We start from the raw sequence: 20,092 nt of genomic DNA on the forward strand, positions 1-20,092 counted from the left end.
CCCCCCTCTCTCTCTCTCTCTTTTGTTCGTGTTCGATGCGAGCTTGTACGCTCAAACAGAAGCCAGTAAAAGGATAGCTCGGTGGGACGGAGGGCGACAAGGGCAGGCCGCGACGAAACGGCAGGATCGGTGGAGGGATCGAAGAGGTGGCGGCATTAGTGCGACCGACCGGGGCCACAGGGTGCGAGAAGAAAAGGGGGAGACCGAAATCGGAAGAGCATCAGGGAAGAAGAAGGAGAAGCGGGTTATTAGAGAGAGAAAGATGCGATTACCTCGATAGGCTGTAGCACACGATGCGCAGGGACAGGGTCGGATAGGTCTCGGTGATCGTGCCATTATCCTCCACGGGGACCGACCTTCCGCCTCGTGTACAAACGGCTCGCTCTAGGCACGCTCACCCCTCTTCACTTCCGACGCTCACGACGCACTTCCCTGGGGGAGGTTGTAGCCAATCAGCGGTCGAGTTTCCGTGGCCCGCGGCCGCAGGCTGACTCCACGTCTCCCGTACCTAATGTAGGTTGTCGAAGGTAGGCATCCTTTGTACCCTCCTTATCTTCTTACCTTCGTTCCCTACCTCCTACCTGGGCCGAAGGTAACGAAGGTCATTTATAGGACTTCGTACAGTATTCGCATCCTCTGTCGCTTCCCTCTTATTTCTTATACCGGTGGTTGGATCGACATACCAAAGTATTCTTCCAGGTAGTCGATATAACTTACCAGGGTGTTATACCTTTTTCAAATCCCCCATTTCCGCCATTTCACCAAGGTAATTTCTTCTTAATCATTTTCGAGGATCGTTTATGGGACGCTCGGTCATCGTAATTACCAAGCTTTCTTGAGCCATTCTACTTATTTCGTTCTATTGGTATTCCCCGATATTTTAAGATATCATTAAGATTGTATTAGATCTTTTTTTTTAATAACGTTTATTTAAACCAAGACACAATTTTAATACATTTGGGTATTCGCAATAAACTATGAATTTTGGTAATGATGTGTTAGGCAAAGGTACCGATACGCGACGGTACGACGTAGCCATGCTATATTATATGTCGGCGTTTTACATTTTTCGTGTTTAATACAATCTTTGGATTTAAGCCGCTGGGCAGCGGAGCTTTTACGTGAATTTTGTTTTCATTTGATCTTTTCTGTTCTGAAAACTTGGTCGCAAAACAGGACGCTTCGGTAGTCTACTTTTTGGAGATTGTATCAGATCGGTACTCGGTTAATCACTCGTTTTCTATCGTATTGCTATTTACGAACGATTATATCGTTAGTCTATTTTTCACGTTTACGATGTTCCACCAGCTGCGTACTTACCTCGCCCGAAGGGCTGCTTGGTTCCATCCGAACGCAAAAATGGCGTGTATGTGGAGGAGACATCGAATTAACACTCGTATCGCGAACAACTAAATAGTTCGCCCGTCTGTCTTTGCGTAATTTCTAAATCGCGTTTAATTGAACGATAAAACTCGCTGATCTTCGAAGTACGTTTCGAAGTATTATTTCGTATAATCCACGTACTAGTTGCGCGATGTTCAACAGGGTAACGTTAAGGGAAGAGGACGAGGTAACACGTACGCTTCTTTATGATTATACACATCACGATTTATTGACGAGCAATGGATCGTACACTTCATGTAACATGATTCTCAAAAACAATTTTAACAAAACATCAAAGTAAACGCTAGCTAATTAACGATAACAAACATTGCCGGTTACTATTCGTCGGCAAGATGTAAGGCGACGTTTTTAAACGCGCACAACCTCGCGATAATGACATGGATAATTAGATACTCGAACGATCAATGATATTAGATATATAAGTAGGTAGTAAGTAATATACGCGCTTATAGCCTGGGTTATTTCGCTGACTTAATCTACGGTAATTTTCGATTTTCTTCCTGTCGATTTTGATAAAACACAATACGCACGCCGCTTCGTTTACATGTTCCAGTCGCTTAAAAGTTCGATCATAACGCTCGGGTGGCGCGCAACGCTTGAAAGAAATATCAGCAATCCTAGGACCGTTTTGTAAGCGACAACGAAAAAGTTTCGTAAAATGTTAAATCAAAGGTAGAAGATGGAGAACGAAGAAGGTTTGAAATATTTGAACAACTGTATTCTCAGTGATTATCGATGTTCTTTGTTCGATTACAATTCACAGCTTGTTTATTATGGAGATACTGTATTGCGTTATACGTTTAATATTTATGAGAATGACATTGATAATAACTGCGTCGATTACTTGTATACTATTTCATGGAGTTACCGTGGAAATATTTTCGAAGCACAACCGATTACGTTTATCGTTACAATCCCTACAGTTTCCAGACAAAGGTTTCGCGTAATCGCGACGAACGATAGACTTCGCGATGTTAAAATATAACTTGTTCCGTTTTCTTATTAATTTCGATAACTTGCTTTAAAATCTGAAACATTCGCATATAAGCTTTTCGATCACAAACACGCGATTTCGTTTCCCTTTTCCCTCTTCTTTTCTGACATCCTACGCTTACGATACGTCGTCTGTTTATTTTCTTCCGGGGGGGGGGGCACATTAGTTTCAAGAAATGTCCTCGAGATATTCCAAGTTGGAACGAATCCTTGATCCCTCGTCGTGGCGCAGCTATCTATTCTTCTGCGCGTTAAAGTCTTTCCGAACTGTAACTTTAGATACGATACATAACGGTTCGTGTTGTTAACAAGTACACGATCGTTGCTCCAAACAATGGGTTAATATTTCAAGTAGAACTTACGTAGGTATAGTCACATGGCAACTATTCAACTCTTGCAACAAATCAGATATTAAAATCTTCGCAGTCTTCGTGGGCTACGTTAATCGCTTTCGTAAACCATCGGTTCGAACGAACATTGTCTTACTAGTTGTTCAACGTGGGCATTTTATAATTGGCGGATCGATGGATAAAATTACGATCGATCGTGATGGTTGAACGTAACGTGATTCCGTTTAAAAAGGCCGTAGAAAAATAACATGTAAAAATCTGGGTCCCTTTTACTTCGCCGTAAATCCTAACGAACTGTGTCTCTAATGTAATCCTCGTTTTCCTAAACTGGCAGTTCTTTTTTTTTTTTTTTTTTTTTGATTATCAGCTAATTCGAAATCGTGTGGTTCCCTTCTTTTCCCAAATATCGTCGACCACGCGTAACCATGTAACTAATTGATGCAAATTTCCTAAGCGAGATTCGAACGTCCGACTTCGCCGCGAATCGTGGGTATCGATATTCTCCATTGTTTCTTCGCACTCGTTGGCACCGTTCCCCTATTTTCAGTATTTATCTCGACCAGACGTTTAAAACTCTTACTTTTACATACCCACCTTGACTCTCATTCCACCATCGACATACATCTTTTTTACGCAACGTGTACGCTCGATCGATGTGCAATACCGGAAACGCTGAATTATTCTGATCGTTCGAGTAGGATTTGGTTTCCTAGTAAACGTTTCGTTTAAAATTTCTTTGAAATCATCGTGTTCATCTTTATTGCTGTCCTTGTACGAACAGGAGCAGTCTGTACAAATTCCGATACAGCATTAAAAATCGCCATATATCACGCACAACGAGCTCACAGCGCACTCGATGCTATTCTTTATCCGAATGTTTTCAAAAACCGCTCGATCGTATCGATCTCGGACGATAATAATACCTATAATATATTATTCGTAAATCAGTAACAGCGATATGAGTTTATACGTCTTCGTAGAATAAAAACTCCCTTAATATTATAGGATACGACGTACGGGTGGTAGGTACGTATTTTGCATATTTAAACTTCCAATTCAAAACGGTACACCCCGATACGAAGAATCGAGTGTACATTACAAAGATTTTACAAAGCTCCTCGAAGCTTCTCACCTAATTTTTTTAAAGGGTTGCCCGTTGTTATATGTATTACTAGCATGTTCCCCTCTTTCTTTGTTTTTTTCTTTTTTCTTCTTCTTCTTCTTTTTTCCTTTTACCAGGAAATTATAATCGGCCTTCTATCGCAATAAATCGCTCGTAATATATTATATGATAATAGACGATAATTAAATTGCACTAGTACATTGCACACGTTCTCTGGCGTTCTTTGGCATCTCTATGAAGTACATATTTCTCTAAGGTTCTAAAAAAAGGAACGACAACACGTGGGGACGAGAAAGTTTATCCTTCATCCATCCGCCGTTCCACTCTAACCATTCATCCGCTATCCTTGTCTCTACATCCCTTAACCATACGTTATGCTACGTCTAATATATCTCTGTCAGGCGTTGTGCCATTGCCAATAAAGCGGATCAGCCAAATTGCCGACTCTTTCCGCAAATGAATTTGTCAGGCCTGGCCACAAGTAGGTATACTAATTTGCATTTAATGGTTGATCATAGACAGACAGACACACACATACGTACATGCATTACAAACATACCGCCATTGTTTCTCATTTGAGAGGGAAAGACACAGGGTAACACGTGTGTTATTCGTTTTGTCGCTATTTTCTTCTCTTTTAATGTAAAACATTCTGTACCAGACGATCTTCTTTTAGTCTTGTTCATTTTGAAAAAAGTATCTAATAGAATATATTTACTCGCGCTGTATTAAATGTCACAATCATTCTTTCACTTTCACCTCTCGAGCTGCCGCTCTAGTTTATGCTACCGGGTGTACCATGTGTCTTCACACCCACACGAAACTCATCACGTTTTACGAAACATTATAGGAAGCGGGGCAAAATATATGGTAACGTACAGCCTTTGGATTGGTCACGTAGGAATCTTATTTCCGTAAGAGCGTCTTCTAAATCTAATAATAGGAAGTGGTAATATCGAGCGATTTGGTCAGCATCTCTGATCTTAAGCGGCTGTTTAAATGATATCAGAAAAATAACGAAAAAATAAATCACGAAAAATAACGACTCAGGCTATTACAAGTACTTTGAACTTTACGCGAGAACCAAACCTAAATGTAACTTTGATCTCGCGAAAATCCTGGAGAACGTGGTCGTTTTTATTGGCCGATTCGATGACACTAGGGTCGGATCTAAACCTCGAAATTCCATGTGCGTTTGACGATACGTTCAACGTGGAAGTAAAACTAAAGTAGAAGCTCAGAAAGTAAAAACTGTGCAAGCTGTGACCAGACGATGACGCTGAATGAGAAAACACATATTTATAGAAGGATACGTTCACCTCGCGGTCGATTATTCGTATAATTATCTGGATTCTGAGTCGGACACTCGGATGTAACGTAATGGCGGTCAACATTTCGTTGCTTCACTTTACTGAGATTCAACGAATTTATTCAGTTACTCTTTAAAGCGATTAAGCAGTGAAACGTTGGCTGGCCGCCTCGCGGCGATCGGATTAATATTAACCCAACCTAATCTGACAACTAAAGCCAGCCGCCGGTTATACGTAAAGAGAAAAATCGTTCAAAGCGATCGATCTTTGTAACACGTTCGAAAATCATCGGAGAGGACGCTTCTCGTCGACAACTTTATCGCTTTAGCTGCAGTGGACGAGTGCATAAAAATAAAATAAAAATCAAATCTTTTTCGCGATAGTTTGCTCATTCTCGGTAACGATTTTTAAAGTTGGACAAAAGTCAGAGACACCGATCAGATTGTTGGCTATTACCATAGGAAGTGGTGAAAAGAATGGAGGATACAGAGGAGGATAGCTCGTACTGTTAGCGGAGAAAGAATTACGGTGGCTGTTGCGAGGCAGAATTGAAGTAACTGACTCTTTGATTCCTGTATTGCGACGCGACCACAGCCTGAGGATTAGGAATGTGCCTGATACTCAAGTTTGGTTTGATTTTCATTCCGAAACCGGAGATTCTTTGATGAGGTTGCGGTATTCGCAGAGCGACTTTGCTGGCGAGGTTGGCAGAGCTGAGTACCAAAGGATCGATCGAATTCTCGTCGGTGATGCAGCCGCTTAACAGGGACACAGCAGCGTCGGAAAGTGTCACTAGATTGGAGTCTTGACCTCGTCGTTGCTCCAAGTCTTTCGCTTTTCCTCTTAGTAAGTTTCCTGTAGGGATCGATGGTCGCGATGGCCTTGGTTTCAACAAGGACAGGGAACAGGATGACGATGACGAGGAGGACGACGACGACGACGACGACGACGACGACGACAAAGAGGACGAAGGTGAAGAGGACGACGAAGAGGCAGGGGACGAGGAATAATTACCGACCGATAAATTCGCAGACAGATCGAGAACGTTATTGTGAACCGCTCCACCGCTGCTTAGATCCAGTGGGATCTCGTATTTGGAATTGTTCGGTTCTAAAATGGCGCTCGACGTGGCAAACCCGGAAGGCTTGGCGACGCGCAGTGGCGCTAGTGGTGGCGGACCTTTCTTTTTCGGAGGGGCGCTGACCTGAATGGGCGCAGCATGTTGTTCCTCTTTCGTCTTCGACATTGTTTTCAACGCGTCGCGCATCTGTTTCTCAGCCAACAAGCTTCTCACACGATTCGCTTTACTTTCGCGCAATTGTTTCTCGAGTTTCTCTCTGTTCAAGTTATCGATCTTCTCCCCGTTGTTTTGCACGCGTTGCTTCGCTTTATCCCGGAAATTGTCGCTGGCTTCGTTCACGGCTACCAGACCCAATCTTCGAAGAATCTCCTCGTCCTTCTTCGGACGTTCTGGTTCGACCTGTTCCACTCTTTTCACGATTTCCGGCAAAGTTTCTTCCTTCTTCGACGATGGTCTACAACTTTGCTGTATGCTTCTCTGATCCACCTTATCGACCGAGGCGGAAGTATCCTCCGTCGGAGGAGTAGTTATATTTTGTGCGATTCGAACGACCTCGTCGGGTATGCTGTCTATAATTTCTTCGATGGTCTCCTCTGTCTCTCCGAGTTTCTCTTTCGTAACTGCACCTTCCCCTGGAGCCACCAACGCGCCTGTCGATCGTTGCTGACTTATCGTCGTCGCTTTGATCTTTTCTCGTCTAACGGCTCTCATCTGCAGCAATTTCTCTTTTGCCTGGCCGGTCGCGCTGCTCGACGTGATTCTCGGTGGACACGGGGTCAACCGAACCTTCAGTTTCAATAGATCCTCCCGCGGCGTGGTGGTGATCTCAGCGATCACTCGTTTGTTTCGTCGTTTTCTGTGCTTGTGGTGTTCCAGCTTCGTCAGGTCTTTGGTCTTGGAACTCTCAGGTGCGTGATTGTTTTGTATCGGTACGAGATTAGGAGTCCTCATAACCGGAGTCACTTTGCACCTCGGTTTCTTCGCCTTCGGTTCCTTGTCGCGTTCCAAATTGGTCTTCAAGGATCGAGGGGGTACGTTGCTGCTTTCTAAAATCCTACGAGCCTCGACTTCGCACTCCTGCGGCGGCTTGGGGCTCGGCGGTGGTGTCGGCGGCCTCTGAATATTTTCCATGGTCGCGGTATCCTCGGTCGTTTCGTCGTTGAAGGAACTGTCGCTCGATTGAGGAATAATAGCCTCCCGGCGCGTAATGCGATAAAACAGCTTCATGGGTGCTTCCTGCAACGTCAAAATTATCGCTTCCCCTATGGTATCTTGCAGCATCACGAGAGTTCTAAATACGACTGACGCAATAGGAAATGATTATGACTATCGCGAGGTAGACGATCGACCTCCATCGCGCGACCATGAGTTACCAACGAACACGATGCGAAAGGAAAGTAAATTATGGGCTCGCTAAATAACAGGGCAGAAGGGGTAAATGATAGGGGAAGAAACTCACTCTTTTCCAGCCGAATATGCAGGCGAGGTCCAGTAGAGTCCACGATTGGTCCAGTACCATCGTTTTCGTGCTACTGCGCCGGTTCTCGTCGCTCTTCTCGCAGAGAATCTCGATTTTGTTGACGATCGCCCCGTAAGAATTCGCCTCCTCCCATCCTCTCTTCAGCATCAACAATCGCACCAGATGACGAACCGTCACTCCTGCCGGACACTTGAGATACCGCGTGCTTCGAACCTTGATCGGCTCCTCGTGTTTCGTTTGATCGGTATTGTTCGCTCGGTGTCGTGACCCGACACGGTTCTCCGGCTCGCGAGCGACCGCCTCCTCTTCCGGTTCGTCGAGCTCGCACAAGCTCAGGCTGACGAAATCGTCCAAGGTTAAGTCTAGAGCACCCAATGGAAGGGCTAAAGGTGGGCATTGCGGATTGACCAGCCGGAAATGACGCCTTCGTTCGAGCTCCGACCGGAAGAGGCCGGGTACTACGAGATACACCAGTCGTTGTAGCTTTACGTCCGGCAAGAGCGGCGGAGACGTTGCGACATTGCACACGGGACACGCTCTGGCACCACTGCTCAACCTTCTGACTATGCAACCTCTGCAAACTGAGCATCGTTCCACTCGTACCTATTTTATATTCCAAGCGTGTTCTTTCCGATGTTTAATTACGCTCGTTCCATCGCGAACGCGGAATCTTTACGTTCGAAAAATCTCTATTCGTCGGGAGAATATGAGAACGCGCGGAACGAACAGCGCCAGCGGTTAGTCACCCTTCTCGAATTTAGCCACCCTGCCGGAGGGGCGGACGAAGCGGATGGACTATTTCACGCACGCGAAGTAGATACGGCCGTTGGAGGTACGGCACGGTACACGCGTCGTTATTTCGCGTCGTCACCGAACGATATTCATCGACGACTTCGCTACGTTATAGCTTTTTTCTCATGCAAATTAATGTTAACGAGCCGATGAAACGCGAGTCAGATGAGCGAAAATCGTGCGATGACCGGTGACGAGTAACGAGATGGGACGAGCGTTACTACGGAACACGGAATTGAAATAAATACTAACAAGAATGTAGACATTCCACGAGGGTCGTTGCGTCTATGAGGTAGCCTCTGCAGAGAGGACACACGATATGTTCGTTCAAGTCTTTAACCAGCGGCTTCTCCCTCTCCTTTGCCTCCATGTCGTTAGTCGATTCTGAAACAGCTGTGCCATTCGGATTGTTAATCCACGGGACCAAAGAGCAACGATTAGATGCTTTTTTTAAATTAACTGCGCAGCTTGCTGTGGTCGCCGTGCACGTCGCACGGAATCATAATTCGCGCTTGCGTAAAAAATTTCCACGCATTGTCGCGATTCGTCGTACGTCGTCGACAGCGAGTCGAATCGGTGATCGCCGATCTGCGGCTTATCTAAAATTAAATCGCGTAACGTTACGCGTTAATGTACCGACGTGCGCGATATCGATGCGCGTTCTAATAACGGTCGGAGGATTCCGAAATGCAGGTAGCCGCGCGCACTAGCCCGAGGGGGGAAACACACGCACGTAATCGCGTTAAGATACGTTCGAAGCAGCGATTTCCATTTACGCGAGACTCGTGCGTACCGTCGATATATTTAGAATAATGAAATATCTCGTGAAATGCAAGGGGGGAGAAACGAGTTACGCCGGGGCTTTAAGGTCTATCTCTTAAAGGGGATGGTTTCTCTTCCGTTTCTCCTATCCGTGTCTATCTGTGCAACGATATTCGATAATATTTTCGACCAGATGGTTGCCACGTACGGTCTCGTTCACGACGAACATACGTGAGACGAGATTTAGTCGGTATCGCGCGAGCGAATCTGATTTCGCGCGTGCTGTGCTCTCGCGAACGGTTCGCGCGCGCGCGCCAACGCTACGGCGCTGCTGTAACAGCTTTTCGCGAACGGCCGTTAACTGGTGGCTAACGAGGAAGCGGCTTCCTATCAAGTTTCGTAGCCGTACGATGGTGGGAGATTTAGCAAGATTTCGTAGGCAACGAACGGGAAACGCGTTTGTCGAAGTATCGCGCGACGAGCAACGAGATCCTCGCGTGAAAGGTATACTTGACAGTGAAACCAGCTTAGTCACGCGATACGTCGGCTTGGAAAAACTAGGTTTTTAGAGCTCCCGCGTACAGATCTCCCGCGCGACAATAACAGAGGCCAAGTGTCACTGCGCATGGCTAACGAACTCGAAGAAAGGAGGAAAGGCTCGACCACCTGCGTCGACGACATAGTCGACGGCTCCGTGTTCGTGCAATTTCGCTCTGCGAATGATCCGTCAAGGCCGGGAACGCGACAGAAAAGAGGTTGGTTTACGAGGAATGGCAAGAGTAATGAAGAACTTGGAGGAAAGGGGGAAAGAAGAAAGAGAGAGAAAGAGAGAGAGAGAACGTGCAAGCGAGGGGGCAAAGAGAGAGAGAGAGAGGAGAGAGAGAGAGAGGAGAGAGAGAGAGAGAGAGGAAGGACGAGTAGAAGGGCTTCTGCGTTCGAACTTGAGAAAGGTCTGGCGCCAAGCGAGCAGAGAGAGAAAGAGAGAGAGAGAGAGAGAGACCACCTAATTCGTTGATCGCCGTTGTTACGGATCGACGCGATTCTCCAGAGAATCGCGATCTTCGTTCTTGGACTTGGAAACGTCCGCGCGATGCCGATCACGTCTCGCATGCTCGCGACGAATCGTCACGAGGCCACGGCTGATACGATCGAAGGAAGAAAGTAAATTGGACGGCGAGACGGTAAAGAGTAAACGGGAGGAGAGATATAATAGAGAAAAGAGCGGCGATGGAGAATCGCGAGGGTAAGCCGTCGTCGATAGGAGCGTTGCCACGGTAACATCGGTGGTTCGAGCGTTTTTGCTGGAACGTCGACGTATACCGGTCCGAGAGAGCACGGTAGCTATTCCAGGCAACAGGATCTCGCGGGTAGAGCATCGGCATCGCGGCGAGCAGCGGCGGTGTCCTATCTTCGGCGGAGGATCGCGAGTACCGAGCGTAGTACGGGCTTGTTGGTCGATTCACGCGACTACCATACGTTTCGCAGGGCGGTATACAGAGGCTTACGTGTAGGTGCTTACCAGCGTAGCGAGAGAGATGGTCGCCGTGGCCAGCAGCGAGCTGCCGTCCCGGCTGGCAGCGGAACGTAGCAGCGGACGTGGCAACGACGGTGTTCTTGGTTGCCGTATCGCTTCTCGCGGTGCAGCGGGCGAAGAGAGGTGGCAACGCCGCTCCGTCCGTCGGCGTGCGGCGCCCCGAGGCTCTCTCTCGCGATAGCGCGCTCGTTGTCGTCGCTCACGCCGTCGCACTCCTCACCATGGTCGTCACGAACCCGTGACCGCGAGCAATCCTGATAACTTGCACGCCGCGAGCTACGTACCATCACGTCCCTGCTGCCTGCGAGCACAGCGCCGCGCACATGTCCGACGATTTCGACCCGATTCTCTCTTTTTCCTTCCCCCTTCCTTCCTTCTTTACTTCCTTCCTTCCTTCCTTCCTTCCTTCCTTCCTTCCTCCTTTCCTTCCTTCCTCCTTTCCTTCCTTCCTTCCACGCTCTACTTCCCTCTCTTTCGCTCCTCCACTCGCTCTCCTCCGTCTATCTCTCTCCCCTTGTTCCTCCTTTCCTACGTTTTTCTTCTTTCCTCGATCGTTCTTCCTACGTGTTTCCGTCGGCCCTACTCGCCGAACGAACAGAACAGAAAACGAAACTCGATCGCGCCTTTGTTATCCTCGTGCACGACTTTCTTCCTCGATCCACGTCGTAGCCGTCGTCGTTGCCGCGATTGTCCCGTCGACGACGTGGTTGTCGATCGACCGGTGGGTCGACAGGCGCGCGCGCGCGCTCTTGCCCGTGACGTTCCTTCTTTCTCTCGCTCTCGCTCTCCCCTCTTCGTGGCCTTTTTCTCCGTCTCTGTCGCTCGATCTTCCCCTCCGCGCTGCCCTCCTCCTCCACGAGGACTCACGGGGTCTTGTCTCGCGACTCGACGTAACGTAACCGCTCTCTCTGGCCACGACTCGATTCGGTGCACTCGGCCGACTCTCGAACGAGTGCGACGATGCACGATGATATCGGGGATCCGGTGGCGGCGGTGGCGGCGGAGGCGGCGGTAGAGGCCAACGAGAGAGTGTGTGCAGCGGTGGCGCCGAACTGCGGCGGTAGCCGCTGCCACTTTTCGATACGGTGCGATTAGAACGACGCTGCACGGAAACGACGGGAAGACACGGGCACTGTTCGTATCGACCCCGCCTAAACCCCGCCTCGCTGCGACGGAGCCGCACGAGCGACGCCGAGCGTCGGCGAGCGTCGACGAACCAGCCGGTTTCCTTTTCCGACTTCGTCCTTTTCGGTCGTTCCGACCTTTCCTCTTCTTGTTCAACACCCCTTCTCCTCCTCTTAGTACTCCGCTTACGTTTTCACCTTTCGCATCCCTCGATCGTCGGATTCGTCGATGAATTCATCGACCGATTCGTCGATCGATCGCAGTCCAGGCGAAACCGTTCTATCGTCCAGCGTCCGCTCGCAAGCTGCTAAAGAGCCGACTGATCGATTCGAAGCTAGATCGACCGTAGATCGTCCCGCTTTTGTACACCGACGCGCGAAAGCAACGGTTCGTACCCGACGTATCTTCTTCGCCCCTTGCATCCGTTGTTCGCGAAAACGACGCTTTCTTCGTCCGCTACGAAGCAGCGGTGAATGCCTCACCGGAGATTAGGACGCTCGAATAAACCGAAACCAGCGCGTTTTCGAATCGGAAAGGAACGCGATCGAAGTATAGGTACGCGCGTGTAATCGGCGCGAGGAACTCCATGGACCGTACGATGTCCCTTTCCATGTCGCTCTAATTACCAGATGCCTTTAATATGTTACGATCACGGTACATTCGACGTAAAAAGCCGCTTTCCAACAGTTACGGATCGCCAACCGTTTCCTGTGAAACATCGTAGGTATCTACAGCGACGAATCTGCGTACGACAAATACGTACGGACGTGACGGTGGTACTGCGTGCTAATAAATATGGGACACCGGTAACGAAGCTGCTTATTAAACGCGTTCGATCGGCGATTCGTCGAGGCCTCCGGTTTCGTAACTTTGGCCTGTGTGTCAAAGAAACGAGGCAGTCGTGATTGGCAAACGAGGCAAACGTGGCTGCGCGATCGTAAAGGCGTTATTCTAGTTACGATAGCTACGCATACAGGCACACCGTCTGCCGATAACGCGCTACGAAAGTCACCGAACCGTATTCGAGAAATATCTTGCGCACCAACAGCGTGTCGCCCGCCGGCAGATCGCACGCTATTGTAAATTTAAATTGTTGCGCTATTTATAGAACGAATAACCAACGAGATGTCCCTGATTGGCCGCGCCGCGTACTTTTCGCGCGTTTCTCCGATTCTTTTCATGACCGATTCTCCCATCGTCGCGCGTTTTCTCGCACCATTTTCCTAGACGTTGCTCGCGTCTATCCGACTTGGATAGAACCCGACTTTAATTTTCTTCTCAACGAAGCGTCGTGAAAGGGCTTCGGTGTCGATTTCGGCGATGCGGGCTCGACGTCTCGAAGAGAGAATTTAGTCCACGACACGACGTAACTATGGAAAATCGTAGCGTCATACGAGACGTGGTTAGACGCTCGAGGTTCGTAGCTCTCGTTTTTCGGTAAGAGCGTCGACGATTTTTATTCGAAAGTACGATTTTAGCGCGAAAGTCGAGCGAAAAGAAGCGCGGTTATGCGTGTACACCAGCGCGAGTACAGAGCAGAGGGGGAGAAAGAGAGAGAAGTACGAGAAGTCGACTGATCGATCGGCGGCGACGCGGTAGACCGCTTCATAACGACATCGCCTTGAAAAGAGACAGTCGCCGGGCGAACCCGGTTTTGCGTCCATCGAAGCAGCACGACTCTCTGGTCGATCGACGCTGATGGGCGGACGAATGGGCATGGTTATAGTTGGTAAAATGGCGCCAGGCTCCGTCCACTTTGACCACCCATACGACTGTGCGCAGTTGCGGCTCCGCCTGCAAACTGCGCGCGCTGCCTGCCTCGCACTTGTATCTTCCGTCTCGAATCTCCGACGTACGTTGATTGTTTTAGCTTTTTCGCTAATTTCTTTGGCTTTAGATTTTCTCTTACGAAATTTCGTCGGAAAATAGCGATATTTTTGGAGAGGAGAAACGGACGGCTTCGATATTTCACGAATAAACGATAAGCGCTTAAGAAGCGAGACAGTCTCGTCAACGTACGAAATGGGACGATATGCTGCACGCCGGGACTATTTCGTGAAGCTTAAACGGCTAAGCGGTTATGATTACAGCGGATGCGTGTCCTGACAGTAAACGTTCCGATGAACTCGATACGTCCAAGTAATCGATATATACATACTATATAGATTCCTACGAGTGCACGCATTTCTTCGCATATTTCGTTCGTCGTAACGACCATTCGTTAGATAACACGTATTCGCTGCGATCGTAACCTAACTTTCGCGATCCGATGGTTGAGTCATTTTCGACGCAGTAGGCTTAGCGCGATTCAACGTGTAACTTGAAGTTTTAGCTTTTACTTGCTCGGCATTGATAGCGAGACGATTCAACAAATTTCAAACTTTCTTTTATCGAATAGAAGTTGTACGTTGTATTCCTAGCTTTGTCGGTTTGCAAGGTTTGCAGCAACACTGACTCATTCTCAGTTATTATTTTGTTTAGTTATTATTTAGTTATTATTTAGTTTAGTTAGTGACATATCTTACCTACGATCGGTCCCTTGATGTTGTTCCAATGACTCACGACGATTTCTTTGTGGCCTGTGTTTCTTTCAAGACAGCGTCTCCTCTAAAATCGACAGTTTTGCACTTACACCGCAATCAATGGCAAGCGGCGATATATGCTTTGTTCTTCTTTGTCCGTGTAACGAAGATATTTGTGAGAGAATTGTACAAATTTGAATGTACATACTGAACATGTGGGTTCGAACTGGACCTACTGTTCTACTTTCTTACGTACGTAATTCGCGATTCGTATTCCGAAGGTTAATACGATAATTTTCACTGGAAAATCACTGATTACTCGGAAAGTCACGTGAATAACGTGTCTAAAGACTAAACTACGTATCGAATGCTATCACGACGGATCAGCTAGCTACACCTATCTATATGATATTTAACCTCCTGCCCTACAATTTAAGTTCCGAATGCGGCCAAGAGAAAAAAATGTTTGACGCGTGTAGCCCGAAGAACGTACGTTTTATGCTCGTGTTGTTTATGTTTGGCCCGAAGGACGTACCACCTTTTTCGCACGTGTTCTTCGTGTTTAGGTCGAAGTCAGTGAGCCGCGAGTCTAACTCGACGTTGTAGGTTAAGGGATTCAAAATTTTCCGTTGTAATCTTCGTTTTGCATTTGTTAATTACGATACTCTGTCTATATCTATGAGTAGAATCGAATCGTTTATCGAACGTCGATACCAATAGTACATTTGAGTGTTTTAATAGCAGATGGGAAAACGTATCGGATATTCGAAGAATATTCCCAAAATTGGATAAGCGAGTTGGATTTTGTTTTAGACGTTAAAAGGAGTCGTAGTTTGATGTTCGGTGGATCTATTTCTGAAGAAAGTAGGTGGACAGTAAAGCTTTGTCCATATGTTGCGATCTACTTTCGAATGCGGCCTCGAATGTGTTCTATATACATATTTTAACAGTATACTCTTATTTATAGTCGTATAGTTAGATCGGACGTTCTTTATTTTATATTGCAAACAGTTCGTACTTCGTAACGGCGTTATGATACAGGAAACGCGTCTAATTTTTCACGAGTTTACAGCAATTTAAGAATTTTGAATGGTTTTTTTAAGGAAGTTTTACGTTTTTGCCAATAGAGCATTGGGATATGGAAATGGAATCAGGTGAAAGTGACAAATCGATAGACACGCGGTTTTCGTATAAAATTAATTCTTTAATGAAAACTTGTCGTAGTAAAATTATACAGGAAATTGCTTTACGGTTATATTTTATAACGGGTAATTCAATAGAACGTCCTGTCGGGCTAATTCCAGTAACATAGGATCGTCGAAGAATTTGTTGATAGACACGTCTTCCGAAAGTCCCTTTCGCCTCCTTGTCTTCAACATAAACTCTCTAGCTAAGTGCGTAGCTGGCTGTGGCTCCAGTGGTCGAATAGTGATGCTTTTATCTAATGGATCGCCAGGCACGATCTGCCAATGATGGAATACGGACAGGCAGAACGCCTGACCTTGCGTATGGGTTCGCAGGTCAGTCTCGAATCCGAAACTATCGATTGCCGGAATGAATGCTTTGATGGTATACAAGGGACTTCCGGGAACGGGAGCGTCTTGAGTCACGTGGCCCCTTCTTTTAGCCAGCACGGTATAAACTGCTGACACGCAATCCGCAGGCGCTTGAACTTCGACGAACAAGTAGGGTTCCATCAATCTGGGCGTTGCCATAAGGAAGGCAGAATAGGCTACCCTTCTGGCCGTCGGAATTATCTGACCACCTGTAAAACGAAACAAATTAATGTTGTCCGCAATAAAAAAAGGGTGGAAATTATTTTTCGTCGCTTCACGGAGTCAAGCGGTGTCGGAAAAAAATATTATTGACTGATTAATAATAATTAATTAACAATAGTAATACGGTATATGCATTCTGAGCGCTTTCAAACTTTGCTTAAAAGGTAAGAATCACGCTCGATTTCAAATATTTTAACGTACCTCGAGAAACAAAATATTGAGAAATAAAAAACGAAACTGTAGTACTCTTCTTACTCCAGTGCCGTTTCGAACGCAGTCCCCGAGATAACAAATACGCAATACAATACATACCTCCTCGATGAAGAGGTTCTTGAGCAATCACGGCGTCCAAGATTTTGAACTTCACGTTTCTAATCGGTTCTTCGCAGAGAGGACCTTCTCGCGTACCCCACTGGAAACCCTGAATGATGGCGTCACGGGCGCTGTTCAATAGCGTCTTGTCCACTTCTGATGGCAAAGTGTCGTCGACCAGAATATTAGGACCCGTGGCGTCTGGACCAAACGCCCATATGCTTCGCGCCGCCAATAAATCCCAGTCGTACTTCGTCTGGAAAAATTCTCCTAGACGTTTTCTGCAAAGACGAGTACATTTTGTTTCGAGATTTTTGGAACTTTCGTGGCTCGATACCGAAGAACCCAGACTTGCGTGTACGAACCGTGTTTCTACTCCCTATCAGGGTCGATCGACCCTCTCTGATGAACCTATATATCTGTGAAGCCTGCATTAACGTACTATTCTATTTTCTATATCGACAAAGAGGCTGCGGATATTTGTGTGAATTTATACTTTTATAAGCACAACTAAAGAAACAGAACCTAAGCGAAAATTTAATTTCACCCACTAAATACGTTGTAAGGATATTTTATACGTTTTTGCGCACTATGCGCATTCCGTGTATTTTTGCATTTGTTAACTTTCTATAAATGCGTAAAAATCCACGATCTACGGAATTTTTCTACTTACTTGTTCCACGTTATTTTAACATGTTCTGCCTCGATGTCTTCGGCCAGGCCTCTCTCGAGTGGTTCGGCGATCATCGTCAACTTGTTCCGTTTATTGGGTGTCTCGGCGAAACACTTGAGAGAACTCGTTTCTACTACCGTCTCCGCGAAAGCAACGACCGGGTCTGCTACTTTTATATCGATTTCCGAATACATACGACGCAGGTCGTGCATCGCGCAGTCCAAGTACAGTTCACCGGTACCTAGGACCACGTGTTCGCCGCTTTCCTCGACTCGCGTGCCCAGCAATGGGTAACTTTTATTCACTTTCCTCAGGCCGTCTAACATCTTTGGTAACTCTGATGGATTGACAGGTTCGACCGCGATTTTGATCACGCTCTGAGTATTGAACTTCAATGGTCGGAAGATATGTAAGTCGTCTGAATTACTGAGATCGGTAATGGTGCTCGTTTTTACGATCGGCCTGTCTATACCTTCGATAAGTACCCAGTTGCCCGCGGGAACTCTGTTCAGCTCGATCGAGTAGCGTGCCTCGCTGATCCACAACCTTCCCACGGTTAGAACGCGAGAATCTTCTTCGTCGGTACGCGAGTATGCTTCACCTAATACGCGGACACGTTGTCCTGCCTCGAGTGTACCTGACATTACCCTTCCGAGGACCACGAATAGAGTACAGTCCTCGGTAGGATACATTTTTGTGCTGTGAATCATTAGCCTGCCCTGTAAATATCGTTTCCGTGTTAAAATCTATGTGGTAGGACACGAAATATTCGTAGTGCAAATATTTCGCAAGTACTAACGTCAGGATCGCAATTGATCATATCCTGCGCGAGAGACGAATCCATAGAACCTGTGTACACGTGTTGAACTTTGACTGGTGCGTGTGACTGAGGACTAGGAACGTGGGCTACACACATATCGACTAATCCGCACATGTCTCCCAAGAAACGCGTGCATACCAATCTCAACAGAGGTCTAATATTCATTTTCATTTCTTCTGATGTTAGTCTTATGCCTAATTCGTCCAGCACTGTGAAATTAAGTTGCAATATTATTTCACGTTGAACGAAATCTACTAGTTTAATTTACAAATATTGACTAACCATCGGGTAAAGTTGTGTCAACATCACCAACAACTTGCGCGAAGATCTTGTACAATGGCTCGAGTATGAATTCGATAAAGCTGCGCTGTGCGGTATTGTGTGGCGGTTTTTTCGTAAATTTCCGTGTTTTCGAATTAAAGTATATATCTCCCCATAGTCGTTTCGAAAATTCATTGGCGTTAAGCGAAGGATGGATCTTAGCGTAAAGCGCCGCGAAAGATTTCAGGGTGAAACAGACGTTGTACTCCGAGCTCGCAAAGCACACGTTTCCGATAGCAGGTGACACGAAAGATGGATTTTCAGAATCCGAATATAGCGCTATCAGTCCATTAATTTCTTCGATGATATGTCTTAATTTATAGTACGCGTCTAAGGGGGGCAATTTTAATTCGAGGATCAGTCGGTCTATCTTATTTATACAAACTGTTAACGCAAGTTTTTCCTGAAGCGCGTGTTTTAGTAAACGTTCTGTGTTCAACATGACGCCTTCGGCGGCGTCGACGATCAGCACCGCTCCATCGGATAAACGTATCGCCGCTGTCGCCTCGTCAGAAAAATTTACGTGACCCGGAGTATCGAATATATTCAAAAGGTAGGACTTTGATTTTACGTCTTGCAGTAACAACGTCACGGGTGTTGCTTTCGTTGATACCCCTCGCTGTTGCTCGGTGAATAATGTGTCGGTATACCTAAAAATGTAAATATTATGTACTTTTTTGTTTAACTTTGAACGGCGGTTATTAGGAGTATTTATGAATACCTTAAAGGTTTTTCGTCTGTTACGCTGTGAAGATAGGGGTGGGTCTGTCTCACTAGACAATCGACTAAAGTAGTTTTGCCGTGATGTAGGTGACCAAGTAGAACAACATTACGTATAAGGTGAGGCGCATCCATCATATCTGCTAAAAATTCTATGCTATACGTTGTCTCTGGTAGTTGCTGTTGTTTTATTTGAAACTTTGGTTTTCGTGTTGGTGCTATCAGTGGTTTATCTAATGGTTGTGCATCTTCTTCTTGTACCAATGTCTCTACCTATAACGTATTTTAATTAAATATATATTAATTGTCAATTAATTGTTCAATTTACCTCTGGCCCATAAACTTCTAAAGCACTTGGATAATATCTTTTATCTTCGTGCAACACAACTGCCATGGAATTTCCTTGCTCCGATTGCTCTCTAACTTCATCTCTGTCTTCTTCCATTTCCTCATCGGAGCGTTCTCTGTCTTCTGCATCGTCTCCAGCATTTCCATATTCATTTTCATCTTCGCTATCAGAAGCCAAATCGGGACCAATATAATTGCCAAATTCATCGTATAGATCTGCATCCATGGTTATTCTCTTTTTTATTTAAATAATAACTGCAAATATAAAAACATTTTAAATATCATTGATCATTTTTATATGGCATAAGATTTATTTTTTGCCATATTTTTCGTTGAAATTACGTTAATCATGATTGTTTACAGGCGGTTAATTCGAACATAACCTTAAAATCAATGCCAACAAATGATAGACTGTAATGATGTTAAAAACTATAATAATCATTAATAAATTTTGTTAAATTTGCCTTAATATTTACAAACAGTAAGTACTAATACGGTATGCTTACCAAAATTAATATTATTTGACTAGGAGCACGGAAATGGCTAACCAACGTTATGACTGGTTATACTTGATAAAAGTACATCATATAAGTAACGTTATGAAATGAAATACATATGGGTGTTTTAGCGATCTTCAATTATTA

The 20,092-nt window shown here is 46.0% G+C and overlaps 2 protein-coding genes across 3 annotated transcripts; both read right to left on the minus strand.

Moving 5' to 3' along the window:
* Positions 1–1,586: 1,586 nt before the first annotated feature.
* On the minus strand, positions 1,587–14,497 carry LOC117231759 (polycomb group protein Psc-like). 2 transcript variants are annotated; one of them, XM_033490470.1, is made up of 4 exons: positions 14,480–14,497; positions 8,786–8,926; positions 7,721–8,322; positions 1,587–7,497 (listed from the first exon to the last, which is right to left on the minus strand). In XM_033490470.1, exons 2-4 carry the CDS (start codon positions 8,901–8,903, stop codon positions 5,704–5,706), a joined length of 2,514 nt encoding a protein of 837 aa, XP_033346361.1. In that variant the 5' UTR covers positions 8,904–8,926; positions 14,480–14,497; the 3' UTR covers positions 1,587–5,703. The 2 variants fall into 2 exon arrangements, with proteins under 2 accessions (XP_033346361.1, XP_033346360.1); XM_033490469.1 differs by lacking the exon at positions 14,480–14,497 and adding an exon at positions 10,815–11,948.
* A 1,162-nt stretch (positions 14,498–15,659) lies between these two features.
* On the minus strand, positions 15,660–20,063 carry LOC117231758 (116 kDa U5 small nuclear ribonucleoprotein component). Its single transcript, XM_033490468.1, has 8 exons — positions 19,955–20,063; positions 19,429–19,703; positions 19,102–19,373; positions 18,342–19,030; positions 18,039–18,268; positions 17,240–17,958; positions 16,567–16,847; positions 15,660–16,241 (listed from the first exon to the last, which is right to left on the minus strand). Exons 2-8 carry the CDS (start codon positions 19,672–19,674, stop codon positions 15,736–15,738), a joined length of 2,943 nt encoding a protein of 980 aa, XP_033346359.1. The 5' UTR covers positions 19,675–19,703; positions 19,955–20,063; the 3' UTR covers positions 15,660–15,735.
* Between the last annotated feature and the right edge of the window lie 29 nt (positions 20,064–20,092).

This window comes from Bombus vosnesenskii, unplaced genomic scaffold (genome assembly GCF_011952255.1).
Source record: "Bombus vosnesenskii isolate JDL3184/JDL3185 unplaced genomic scaffold, Bvos_JDL3184-5_v1.1 scf7180000013273, whole genome shotgun sequence".
NCBI lineage: Eukaryota > Metazoa > Arthropoda > Insecta > Hymenoptera > Apidae > Bombus > Bombus vosnesenskii.

Excerpts from the sequence above, each read along its gene's own strand:
- LOC117231759 (XM_033490470.1), bottom strand. The coding sequence starts at position 8,903 with ATGGAGGCAAAGGAGAGGGAGAAGCCGCTGGTTAAAGACTTGAACGAA. Across the intron at positions 8,323-8,785 it reads CGTGGAATGTCTACATTCTT|TTTGCAGAGGTTGCATAGTC; the intron begins GTTAGTATTTAT and ends AACGATGCTCAG. Across the intron at positions 7,498-7,720 it reads GCATATTCGGCTGGAAAAGA|GAAGCACCCATGAAGCTGTT; the intron begins GTGAGTTTCTTC and ends TTGACGTTGCAG.
- LOC117231758 (XM_033490468.1), bottom strand. The coding sequence starts at position 19,674 with ATGGATGCAGATCTATACGATGAATTTGGCAATTATATTGGTCCCGAT. Across the intron at positions 16,848-17,239 it reads GTTAAAATAACGTGGAACAA|AAAACGTCTAGGAGAATTTT; the intron begins GTAAGTAGAAAA and ends TCGTCTTTGCAG. Across the intron at positions 16,242-16,566 it reads AGAACCTCTTCATCGAGGAG|GTGGTCAGATAATTCCGACG; the intron begins GTATGTATTGTA and ends TTCGTTTTACAG.